Source organism: Coenobita brevimanus, chromosome 69 (assembly GCF_032717465.1).
Source record: "Coenobita brevimanus isolate Jiangsu-jjx chromosome 69, ASM3271746v2, whole genome shotgun sequence".
NCBI lineage: Eukaryota > Metazoa > Arthropoda > Malacostraca > Decapoda > Coenobitidae > Coenobita > Coenobita brevimanus.
The window spans coordinates 26,534,215-26,547,906 of record NC_137022.1 but is presented as its reverse complement, the minus strand read 5'-3'; the positions used below and the strand labels follow the sequence as shown (position 1 = coordinate 26,547,906).

At 40.7% G+C, this 13,692-nt stretch overlaps 1 protein-coding gene across 1 annotated transcript in view; it reads left to right on the top strand.

Moving 5' to 3' along the window:
- The window catches only part of Ggamma30A (guanine nucleotide-binding protein subunit gamma-e), a 30,928-nt gene extending 17,451 nt beyond the window's left edge, over positions 1-13,477 (top strand). Inside the window, exon 3 of the mRNA XM_080277383.1 lies at positions 8,317-13,477. Coding sequence (XP_080133509.1) covers positions 8,317-8,422 — 106 coding nt within the window. The 3' untranslated portion in view covers positions 8,423-13,477. The remainder of the gene's footprint in view (positions 1-8,316) is intronic.
- The last annotated feature ends 215 nt before the right edge of the window (positions 13,478-13,692 follow it).

The window sequence follows — 13,692 nt, the reverse complement described above, 5'->3', positions numbered from 1 at the left end:
GGAGAAGTGATGAAGGGGGGAACAGGGGAACGATGGAGGAAATCTAATTCCAAAATAAATAAACCCTCCAATTAATCTAAAACTAATTTAATTTCATGCTCTCGATATCTACCACAATAATCCAGTAAAAATAATATAAAATTTCTCGGTATATTAAAAAAAATTAATATCCACAGCCTCGTTTTCAAAATATATAATAAATGTCCGTAATTCAAAATATAAATTATCCAGTTTTCAATCAATATAATACGGTTTCGAAAAACGACGCCATTTTAATTTCTACTCCCTGCAATCGATTCTCTTCACCTGTACAGACCTCTCGATAAAATAAAATTGATTACCCTAAGTCATTTATTTCATTTATTATTTTTCATTTGTAACATGCAGTAAATGAGTTTGTGTGTGTGTGTGTGTGTGTGTGTGTGTGTGTGTGTGTGTGTGTGTGTGTGTGTGTGTGTGTGTGTGTGTGTGTGTGTTTAGTATTTAAGTGCGTGTGCCGTGTGATTCCTGTGTGTGCATGTGCAGAATCCATTAATGTGTGTGTGTGTGTGTGTGTGTGTTGGCAAAATACAAGAGTGTACATAACGATGCAAGGTATGCAGGTACGAGTATGTTCGTGTGTACAACAGTACTGTGCTCATGTACTGTAGTAATCTCGCGCTGAGAGAGAGAGAGAGAGAGAACGCTTATAAACGCAAGCAGACTCCTGGCCTGCCTGTGGTGAATATAGAATTGACACTCCCTCACCCACGCCCCGACCCCCAACTCTCTCTCTCTTCCACCGCTATCAAATTTTCCCCTCATCCTCTTCCCACATTTTTTCCATTCTCTCTCTCTCAAATATTAAACCCATTGAACGAAGCCATTTCACTTCTCTTCATCCTTTCCCCTCAAGCCAGACGTCTTTAGTTTCCCCTCTCTGCCTCCATTTCCCTCCCTCCCTCCCTCCCTTTCTCTCTGTGGTTCTTCGCATTATTTCTTTTTCCTTTCCAATCTCCCCCTCTCGTCCTTCGACTCTCACTTTCCTCCCTCTTCTCTTTCGCACAATAATATAATCCTTCATGCCTTTTCGTCCTCTCCTCGTCTCTTTTCCTGCCGGGTGAGAGAGAGAGAGAGAGAGAGAGAGAGGTCGTTTCGTACACCGTAATTTTATGTAACAGAATCCTTACCCCCCCCCAGCCCCTCTCTCCTTTACCTACCCTCAAACTCTTCTCTCCCTCTTCTCCAACCTTTCCTCTCTCTCTCTCTCTCTCTCTCTCTCTCTCTCTCTCTCTCTCACGAAAAAAATCATCCCTGTGCACTGTCATTACCACAGAATAAACAAGACCACGTTGCTATGGTAATGGCCAACGCAGCAGCATCCATAACACAGCACCTTCACCTAACACAAGCAACAATAATAACAAGCAGAAGAGAAACAATAAGAAGGAAAACATGCAGAGGGGTAACATAACAAGCAGATCATTAAGTGGAAGATGCAGAACACTGACAAGAACTAGCAGAACAACGATAAGCAGAACACTAAATACAACACGAAACAGTAGAACAACAATAACAAGCAGAAAATTAACAAAAAACAACCAGAACAAGAATAACAGGCAGAGCATTAATAGGAACTACAAGCAGAGGAAGAACAAGAGATGAGAAACAGTAACAAGTACTTAACAAAGCCACAAGTATAAGAAATGAAACGCAATACCATCATCATCACATAACAAAACAAAGTAAGAACAAAACAATAACAGCAAGAGAACTGCCATAACATAAACAAGAAATAAAAACAATATCTCCAGCTTCAAGAACATAACACACCATCTCACAAAGCACCCACACTAAGGTAGAACAATAACAAAATAACACACCCACAACCACAGCAACACTGATAAGAAGTGGTTGTAAGTGGTACCTGCAATCACCGAAGATAACTTAATAATTGTTAAAGTGAACAGAGAAACACTCAAACTGATAAGGTTGTTTAAGTGTCTTTGGTCGAGTAATAAACACAGGAGGTAAATGTTTAGAGGAAGAGAACAGACCTGCTTGGGGAAGGAAAGTGGCAGGTGGCGAGGAAGGTGGAAGGTGGCGAGGAAATTGGCGGGTGGTAAGGAAAGTGGCAGGTGGTAAGGTACATGGCAGGTGGTATGGTAAGTGGCAGGTGGTAGGGAAAGTGGCAGGCGGTAAGGAAAGTGGTAGTTGGTAAGGAAAGTGGCAGGTGGTAAGAGGGCCTTGATAAAACGATTGTAAGATGTGGCAGGGGGAGTAAGTACAAGAGAATGTATTAAGAAATCCTTCAAGCAAAACAGAAAATTCAAGACCAGATGCTGTGGAGAACTGAGTGTTTAAGGTTGTGTTAGTGTGGTATGAGGGTTTTATTACAGGACAGGCTACATACAGAGGTTTATAAGATGGCTGACTAGACCCAACGAGTGTGTATCAGTGTGCTATGGAAATCAATACAGAATAAAAAAGGCGTGTGAGGAAAGTGGTATGATTTGAATACGTAATGTCAAGAGTGAGAGTTGCGTTTGTTGGGCTACTCCGATGTCTGGTCGAGCAGTACCCTCGACCACAAGCAAGCAGTCACCTTCCTGTGACAAACAGCACCTCGCCAGGGTCAGAACTGGGTCCTTCCAAATGACGAGGTGCAGAAAAAACGAAAGACACCTACCCCTAAAGAGAATGAGCTATGTGTAGACGAGATACGGATAAGTAGTAGTCGCAGCTCGTACTTTGACTACTTGGTAAACGTGACTGAGTTCCCCGTCTGGAGGTGTTGTCAAGACCAACTACCGGGCATAGGCCCAAGCACTAACATGATACTAACTCCCGCGACAATGGTAACTATCCACCTACTATCTTCTAGTGGGCTAACGGGTGCTACACCTTGCTAACGTGTAACCCAGGACTATGCAGGGCAGGGGCGTCCATCTTCCCTGAGCCAGGCACATGCTCCGGCAGCATACCCCAAATGTGAAAGGGGTCGATGTAGCTGCACTGATAAACATAATTGCGGTGTCTGAAGTGTGGAATTGTAAAATCAGTGAAAAGTGTGGAGGAAAGAAAACTACTAAATGAAAGAGAAAACTGTTCAAGTACTGCAGATGATTTGGTCATATTGCGCAGAGACTACGTATCAATAAAATGTTGAAAGGGATATGTTTAAGTGCAAGTACATAGAAACAGATCCACTAGAGTTAATGACGATAGAAATATACGTCAGAGATGCATTGAATGGAAGTTTCCTGATAAAAGCGTGACAGAATGAGTTTATACACTGAGGTTGTAGAAAGAATACCATACCAAGGGACAGTGAAAACCGTGTATTTAAACTGAGAGAAAATCAGCAGTTCAGTTTAACATCAAGTATTGAAAGCTAAACAAAAAACTTGAAAAATTAGTTTGAGAGAGAGAGAGAGAGAGAGAGAGAGAGAATCAATTTTACTTCCTGAATCCCACGCCAAATTTAGTTCGACCTGTGTGTGTGTGTGTGTGTGTGTGTGTGTGTGTGTGTGTGTGTGTGTGTGTGTGTGTGTGTGTGTGTGTGTGTGTGTGTGTGTGTGTGTGTGTGTGTGTGTGTGTGTGTGTGTGTGTTGTGTGTGTGTGTGTGTGTGTGTGTGTGTGTGTGTGTGTGTGTGTGTGTGTGTGTGTGTGTGAGAGAGAGAGAGAGAAACTATTCTTGGCTGATTAAGAATTCGCATGAGTATGTGTGCAGGTATGTAATCAAGGCTGTGTGTGTGTGTGTGTGTGTGTGTGTGTGTGTGTGTGTGTGTGTGTGTGTGTGAGAGAGAGAGAGAGAGAGAGAGAGAGAGAGGAAACACTGCGGCGGGGAGAGGCTAAAGGGCATCACAAAGGAAAGGGGAGATTTTGATGAGATGAAAGGTCTAACTGTCACCCTGTTGAGAAGACCTATATTACAGGCTCTCTCTCTCTCTCTCTCTCATATTCAGTCTTGAACACACTTGCACACATACTCACGTGAATTCCTGATCAGCCAAGAATAGTCTCTCTCTCTCTCTCTCTCTCTCTCTCTCACACACACACACACACACACACACACACTGTGGTATTTTACTGACTCATCAGACGATTCTGTCAAAGGGGGTCAAGAAGTATAGTGAAGGGCAATTGGAGGAGGAGGAGGAGGAGGAGGAGGAGTGATAAAAAAATGAAGAGAATGAGAAAATAATACGAAAAACGAGGTGTATGTCTATGTAACTGATCTTTTGAACTTGGTGTAAAAATGCCATCCCTTCATCGTTAATGCTGGGCTATAAGATTAACAGAAGAATACAGTGGTAGTCACGAAGAAGTGCTGTAACGAGAGAGAGAGAGAGAGAGAGAGAGAGAGAGAGAGATTGGCGGGACACAGAAGCTCCTAAAATGCACAGTCGCAGCAAATACCCTGAGACTGAAGTGTGTGAGGGGATAGTCAGGGACAGCGCAGATAGACAGATATATTTAGCGGGGGATTTGGCTTCAGTGCACTGATTTCGCAAGGTTACGTTACCCGGTGATATCGTACAGTATCGCAGGGACGACTATTTGTATTTTTATGTATTTACCTTTTTTAGTGCACTGATCTGATAAGTATTTCCTTTCCTTTCTCTTTACTACTATTTCTTTTGCTTTCTTTTCCTTTCCTTTTTCTCCTCCTCTTCCTCCTCCTCCTCCAAATTCTCTTCTTTTTCTCTCTCTTTCCCCTTTTCCTCCCCTAATTTTCCTTCTTACCGCAGCAATCTCACACTTTTTTTTAAACGATTTTCCGTCCATGAATAATACACAGAAAACGAGATTACCCGGAAAAACTAATAAGATGGATGTCGAGCATGAGATGAATGAATAAATATGGAGAGACAGAAAGTAGAAAAAGATATATACATACGTAGATGAATAATGGATTGATGTAAATAGATAAATAAATAGATGGATAATCAGGATGGACAAATAGACAGTTGGGTGGAAGAGTACATGAGGGGGTGGGGCGCGGAGTAGCAAGAATGGATGGAGATAAAGTTACGAGAAAGGCTAAAAGGAAAATAAAGGTGAAGACTGCAATCAGGTGGAACGATGGATATATTGATGAATGGATGGACAGATAAACTGATAGATGGGAAGAAATCGATGGAAAAAGACATACTGAGACGGGTAGATAGAGGCACTACAAAGGCATATTTTGAAAGATACACAGGTAGACATTAATTACATTTTTCGAGAGAGAGAGAGAGATACATGATGGATGGTGACAGAGACTGGGAGGAAGGGATGCAGATAAAAGGGTGAGAGACATCAAAACGTTTCTTGATGTAACACAGGATGATGTTTGCCATAAGGTTTAGCAATAGGTTGATAGATAAACAATCAGGCATACAGACAGACAGAGATAGATAGATAGATACATGGAGATACTGTAAACACATAAACAGATGAACACGGTACAGATAAATACACAATATAATGTTGTTAGACGTAAAAACAGCTAGACGTACGGACAAGGAAATACAAAGACACCGCTGGTATATAAACAGACAGTGATCAACAGAGAGTAGTTCACAGCATCTCCAATTAGTTATTAATGGAACTAAACATGGATGACTGCTGCTGAAATACTGGAGAGAGAGAGAGAGAGAGAGAGAGAGAGAGAGAGAGAGAGAGAGATGGTTGTGAGTCAGAGTATGAATGTGTGTGTGTGTGTGTGTGTGTGTGTGTGTGTGTGTGTGTGTGTGTGTGTGCGAGAGAGAGAGAGAGAGAGAGAGAGAGAGAGAGAAAGAGAGAGAGAGAGAGAACTATTAAACACTACTAATAAAGCTCAGCTTCACACACACACTCTCTCTCAGAAGTAAAGGTATGTGGTAGAGAATATGGGAATGATAAATTGTCTGGCTATGCATCTCTCTCTCTCTCTCTCAGAAGTAAAGGAATGTGGAGGAGAGTATGGGAGCGATAAATTATCTGGCTATGCCTCCCCCCCCCTCTCTCTCTCTCTCACACACACACACACTTGCAGCCCGCATAAGTGAGTTTAGTGGGTCAAATTGGCTTGGAGACAGGATACACACACACACACACACACACACACACACACACACACACATACATACATACATACACACACATACATACATACACACACACACATACATACTCTCACATACGTGCATACTCGTATGCACACATGGATGTGCATTAAGAAAAGCACATACCTACATACAATCATTAGTATATAATGCAAAACGGTTTACATTTCCTCCTAAACACACACACACACACACACACACGAGGGAGAGAGAGAGAGAGAGAGAGGGAGAGAGAGGGAGGGGAGGGAGGAGGGCAAGGAGTTGTTATGATAGGTGCCTCTCTCTCTCTCTCTCTCTCGTGCTTAATCTTGTATTCAATCATTTTTCATGACACGTTCGCACTCTTTCTCACTCGCCCACACACACTCTCTCTCTCTCTCTCTCTTCCCCCCTCCCCCTCCTCTCTCTCGTGCTGACAGCGTATGGGTGTGTGTTTACATCGCTGTGTACTTATTAACATATACTTGACAATATAAGAGAGAGAGAGAGAGAGAGAGAGAGGATGACATCGACTATGAAGGGAGGAGCCCTCCACCACACACACAAACACACTCAGTTCGCCTTTCTCTCTCTCTCTCTCGAACTGTCTGAGAGTAAAATGGTGCTCTGAGCACCTGAAAGTTAGTGTAAGAAAATGACGTTTCATGTCGTTCTCTCTCTCTCTCTCTCTCTCTCTCTCTATCTGCAACACCCCTCACACCCTCTTATCACTTACAGAACACACCCCACTTATCAGTCCATGATATCTGTGCCACGCCATCTGTTAGTCTTTGTTATCTACCGCCAAATGATATGAAATTATGTAACCTACATAAACGAGAGCACATAACACACATACATACAAATGCATACAGACATACATACAAATACATACACACATACATACAAATACATACACACACACATACAAATACATACACGCATACATAGATATATAAAACAGTGTGTCGATGGCAAGTATATGAATGACACTGTTTTGATGGGGTTATTGAAGGTCATGTCACTATACGTTTTTCACCTTCACTGGGCCAGGGTTTTCGTACTTTTCCAGCTTATTTCACGAAATTATGTGGTAGAAAAAGGCAAAGGTACGACTCTACATCCCTCCCCTAGCACTGCCTCGTGACTAGCACCATGTTCTATTGTTACTCTACTGTTACGTTCCCTAAAGAGCTGGAATATTTTAGGGTATGTTAAAGTGTATAGGAGGCCTCACCTGGTTAAATAAAATCGTCTGGTGGTGAGAAGAGTACACTAAAACAAGAGATCAATACAGTGAAAGGGTTAACGGAGGTACTTCACTACAATCAGTCTCCCCTTAGCTGAGTAATATCGTCTGGTAGTCAAAAATATATATACGTTAATACGTCCCTCTTCCACGTTACAATATCTCGAAATGTCATCTGTCACTTCTGATCTGGTATCTCTCTTAGGTCGACTCTCCAAACGGGTAGATTTATAGAGGGAAATGGGTACCTTTAAGAGATATATTAATAAGCTTCATTCTCCATCACTTATCGCTCGCTGTTCCATATCCAGTTTCTCAACAGTTCATCTATGCCAACTTTAAAATTCTCTCTCTCTCTCTCTCTCTCTCTCTCTCGTGCACAGTGCGTGGGTTTACCATGGAAAATATATATTTTTAAGATACTCATTTCCTCTTCCCCTCCCTTTTTCCATAGTTAATCACGTTCGGAATCTTCACGATTACCGGTATCTTTTATTATGCTAACTCTCCTATCACAATGCAGAATGTAAGGTAATCGAGGAAATAACACCTTACAAATATTCTAGTCCAACATTTGTCTCAAGTTTTCTGAAAATAATTTGCGTTCAAAATCTATGAAGGTACTATTTTATTCATCAACGTCAATATCGCTCTGCTGAATGTATGAGCTGATCGAGGAAATGAGGAAGGATTTATAAATAATAATTCCTACTTTTCCCGCCAGTTTTGCTTCAACAGACTTTCCCCTCAGTTATGTATTGTTATATATATATATATATATATATATATATATATATATATATATATATATATATATATATCCTCTCATATGTTATCTTAATTATCTGTCCGGTAATGCGTGACTTCATCGAGGAACTAAATGAGCAAGTTTTATAAATCACCGTCCTATTTTTACCGTCATTTTCACTTTTACTGTCTATCCTTACAGTTTATCTAATCTCTTCTAATCCGCTACCTAAGGTTATCTAATCTATGTTTCTTATCTCTCTGCAGAATGCGTGAGTTTATCGAGGAGAACGAGAAGACAGATCCCCTAATCCACGCGCCTGACAAGAAAAACAATCCCTGGGCCGAAAAGGGCAAGTGCATCGTCATGTAAACACAGGCGGCGGTACCATCTCTCCCTGTGGTACCTCCCCCTTCTACCCTCTTCCGCTGCGCCTATCCCCTTCGTCTTCCTTCACCCTGCGTCAACTTCTGCGTCTGCATTGCCCCTGCGTCTACTTCTGCCGCCACTTCAAGGCCATCACGTAGGCAGAGACGGGCAAATGTGTGTGCATCGCAATGTCAACACACGAGGGACCATCTCATCCTGCAGTACCTTTAATCCTCGCCTTCTGCTCCTCCAATATATTATTCTGGGTACAATTATTCATAACCTACAACTAACTATTTCTGTTGTTAATACTACCATTATTATAATTATTATGGGGTGTATAACCACGTAAACAACCTTTACTAATTACATGGGGAAAAAAAATCTGTTTACCTATATTGTAACTTATGCTATAACCACGCTAGAAAATCCTGTATTAGTTAAACAATTTAGTAAGATTTTAACCTAATATTTGTACCACTTTCACCACAACTACCACACTTCATCTTCTGCCACCCCATCACGCCATCCCATCCCGCCACCATCGATATTCCCGATATTTAGCGTTCAAAGCATCAGGTTACGAATCGGTTTTCTGTCTTTCGTACTCTTACCAGATCTGATGAGCCTTTCACCTAATTCTTTCATCGCCTCACTCTGTATTACTAGGATTTAAAACTAGCAAGGACACACACACACACACACACACACACACACACACACACACACACACACACACACACAGCTAGAGTTAGCCCGACCATGAAAAAGTTCTGATAAATTAAACTACCTGACAACTTGAATAGCAAATAAAGATAAATACAGAAATAACAAAAACAAAAACAGAACGAACTGGGGCTCAAGGGGTTAAGAGGCTAATGTACACGGAAAACACAAACCAAAACAAGAGTTAACGTATGTGTGTGTGTGTGTGTGTGTGTGTGTGTGTGTGTGTGTGTGTGTGTGTGTGTGTGTACCTTCATATCTAAAACTTTTGTCAGGCTCAACTGAAGCCAAAATAATATTAAACTTTTTTACCCCTCCCAGCTGCAGCCAGCGCAATATTAAAATAAAATACATTAAACTCTGTCACCGTCAAATTAAATCGAGACTACTGTTAACTTTTTTAAATTACATCGCCACTCAGTTCTAACCCAAAACAATCAATAGCCCCAAAACAGACCACCTTTATTTATTTGTCATTCTGAACTCCAACCGAAGTAAATAGTTAACACAAAAACCCACATCACTATTATTTATCTGATTATCCTCAACTGTAACCGATAACAATCATTAATACAAAAAAAAAAAAAAAAAAATTCACTAATATTTATCATTCTTAACTGTAACCGAAAACAATCACTCACACAATCCAGACCCACAGAACCTCACCCCTTCACTACGATGGCCTATTCCTTTATTCTTGCTACTTAGGGACGATTTAATTCATCTTAGGGTCAAGAAAATCCATATGTAACCCCCCCAAGTTCGAAATATTTCTCCTAGACTGAATAAAATCGTCTGGAGATGGCAAGAATATCAAAATTACGTCATCGGAGTGAAGGGTCTATGCGTGACTCAGCACACTTGAAAATATCACTAAAGGCTTTATTCCATGTGGCCTGGCTATCGTAACACCTCTTCCATAGCGATTAATTCTGAACAATACACCTCAGTATCCTTTATGATGCAAACTATATCGATCTTAAAACGATACAAATAACATACAAGAAGATGTTAAGGTGTAATAAGCAAAAATAAATCGCTAAAGAGGAGGTACTACAACGCCTCCTACACCAAGAATACCGCCTTGCTTCTCCCCACCCCACCCTACTCACACGAAGCCATTTCCACACCCACATATATGCCTTTATAACCTCCTCCCTGGAATTGCCCATCTCACCATATGCTAGTTTTTATATCGAGTCGTTTCTTCCTTTTTCCAATATCAACGGTGACGTGTACTGTATTATCGCTGGCCTAGGGGACTTCGTAGCACTTGTTCCTGAGCTATTTGTTCTGCCTGTTGTACCTCCGCATTCTCAAGCTCTTGTGACCCCCTCTTGGCTGAATATAAGCATCTAGTTGGAACAGTGCCAGAGTTGTCCCGACCATGAAAGTAAATGGGGACAAAACATTCAGGGCTCTTATAATTCATGTTCAGTTGAATAATATCGTCTGGGGTTAAACAGAAAAGTACTAAAATAATCCCAAACGAAGGACAGCATAGGTGTAATAGACGAATTAAAATGCTGAGGGTGTCACAGGCAGAATAAGTCGCCGAGGAAAAGGTGTCACGCAGTCTCCAGGGGCCACGAGAATACGGCCCTCTAGAATCATGTCGCAGCGTCAGAAACTCTTAAGGGTTCTCCAAGTTCAAACTCGTCATTCCCAACAGTATGAGTTTTAACCACTTCCCTACGATGACGCTGTGTTCAAGCTTCATTCCTTGTTACCGTTGGGCGATTTTATTTAGTTTATTCCCTTGAACCCGGGGGACGTGTATTTACTGTTGTATTTTTTTTTTTCCAAGCTGCCAGACTGTTTTACTCAATTTGGGAACGGTTTCTGATCCTAAGAGGGTTTATTAAGGCTATATAAAACTCCCCTGAAATCGACCCAAAGCTGAATAAAATCATCTAAAGGCAAGAATACAGTGAAAAATCATCCCCTGGTTCAATGGATGTTACGAGTGATTTTCCGTACTGAAGGATAAATGTATCAATTCGAAAAATCTCTAAGCTGAATAAAGTAACCTGACAGTGGCAAGAAAAACGTGCTACGGGTGTCATTGTATTGTTGTGGTTAAGGAGGATATTGTGTGTAACTTTAGGACGTGTGTGTATGCGTGTGCGTGTGTATGGCTGGGAGATGGGGAGGTGGAGGGGGAGGAGAGGAAGGAGAGAGTTCGCTATCTTTGTCAATTTTTCCTTCCGTTCCCTCTTGTCCTGCATCATCGTATTATTATTCTTGAAATTTTCCTTTGTATCTTTCGTTTACTCATAGTTTTAAAAATATCAACCCAATTCAAATCTCTCCTTCTTACCACCAAACTGTTTCTGTGACGTCACCGATTTCCAATACACTGCCGGTTATTAACTTCCGACGCACTACTCGAAATATGATTCAACCATCACAAAAAAATCTGAGTTTCGGTTTAAAACTAGCCACAATACAACGAACTCAATGAAGAGAGCCCGAAAACATTTTTTTAAAAAGCTCGATATCTCAGCTCCCATTGGCGGGTTTGGGAGTGGCGGGTATTGTTGGCTGGTGACGTCACATCCGGGAAAGCTGTCATGGCCGCCTCCCCCTTCTCCTCCTCTCACTTCTTTTTCATTTTATATTATGTGTTCTAGAGGTAAGCTGTGACCGAAACGAGGGTGTAGGAGTTATATCAACTTGTTTGTTCTAATAAGCCAGGCGAAAACATAAGGGGGGAAATAATAACAATAAACCCCTCTGGGTCCCCGACTTTCCCTCACGTTGCCAAAAATGGCCACCAGAATTCAACGTATACTTCATCACGGCTATGTGGCGTAAAAATCTGCGTCTGTTTTTAAATTCATAAAAAAAAGACGTGACATATGTGATGAATAAAAAAAAATTAGGACCAGAGACTTTATTCCTATTATTATCCCTGCCCTGGGCCTGCCTTCCTGTGCGCGTTCGTGGACTGTCTTTGTAGGATATCAGGATTGAAGAAGGGTGTGTGTGTTCGTGGCCCAAGACATTATAAGTTATTTGTTGCAATCATGTGTACATCTAGGCTTTATAATGGAACCAGTAATCTATCTATGGAAAGGATAAATAATGACTTTGAAATATGTACTGGCATTTGGAAAAACAACAGCAGTAAGACCAGCTTTCAAATAAGCAATGTATTCCGACAGGTTTAAGATCATGAGTATTGGGCAATATATACACAAGATTTACTGTTATTACTACCGGTACCGAACTATGATATTGTAATCTTTATTAAAATACGTGGGAATTATATAAAGATCACTGGTGTATTTAAAAACTTTAACCCAATGACGTCACATTTCAATCTTGCTACCTTCAGACGATTTTCTTCAACTTGAGATAGACTTCGCACTGAAGGGCTTAATGCAGGCTGTATCTAAGACCTAGTTTGAACAGTCTCTCCCAAGTTAAAAAAAAAAATAAAAAATACTTCGAGATAGCAAGAATTAATCAAACGTCTTCGGGTTGAAGCGGCTCAGATGAAAAATAAGTATATTCGTACGTAAATAAGTAGGCATAATTGTAAGTATACTAAATGTAAAATAAACGAGCATAATAATAATAATATAAAAGAAAAATTACTGAACGAGTGAAAATATTTAAGAACGTTAACTGCACAGAGGTAAGGAAAAACAATATATTAAATACCCATAAGAAAATCAGTGTATCAACTAAGCTGGAATAATCAATCACAGAAAATGAAAGCCAACCAGCAAAGAAAAAGTGAAGTGAAAAGTAACTTGAGAAGATACAGAAAAAACAAATTAAAGGAAAATGAGTGAACTGTGACAAAGAAAAAAGAGAGATACGACAATATCAAGTTATCTGCAAGCATGAGGCAACAATGAATAAACAAGCAAACAAATCAAGAAACAAACAATTCAAGAAAGCCAAATAAAGCAGAGAGAGAAAATCAACGGAACGGTGATTACGCAAAATGCAAATAAACAGAAAAAATATCCCAAGAGCGAATGTAAACAAGAACAAACAAGTAAGCAAGGAAGTCAAGAAAGCAAGATATGGGTCTCCTAGTCATTAAAATAGTTAGGGTTTTAGTCAGTTTCCCCTCTACCCTTCCCCTCTCACCCCCATCCCCTTCCCCCTCCCTGTCACTTCCTTCTTTCCCTCCCACTCTGTCTGTCTGTCTCTCAATCTCTCTTTCTCTCTCTTCACACTATAACACCACCTCCTCCTCCCCTTCGCATTCTCTCTCATCATATCTTCTCCATCCTATTTCCCCTCTCCCTACCCCCTTCCCCTCCCGTTTACCCCTCCCCCTTCCCAGTACTGATAATAAACTTTGTAAACTTCTTCCTTGTGTTTTATTAACATTTCTGTGGGTTGAAGCAATATAAACCTTTACTGCATAAGAATGATGGTGATGATGGATGATAACAATAATAATAATAATAATAATAATAATAATAATAATAATGATGATGATAAAAATAATAATAACAAAATCGCGATAAAAAAGGAGGATGAAAGAGCCAGGTGGACGAAAGAGAGGAATGGAGAAGAGAGAC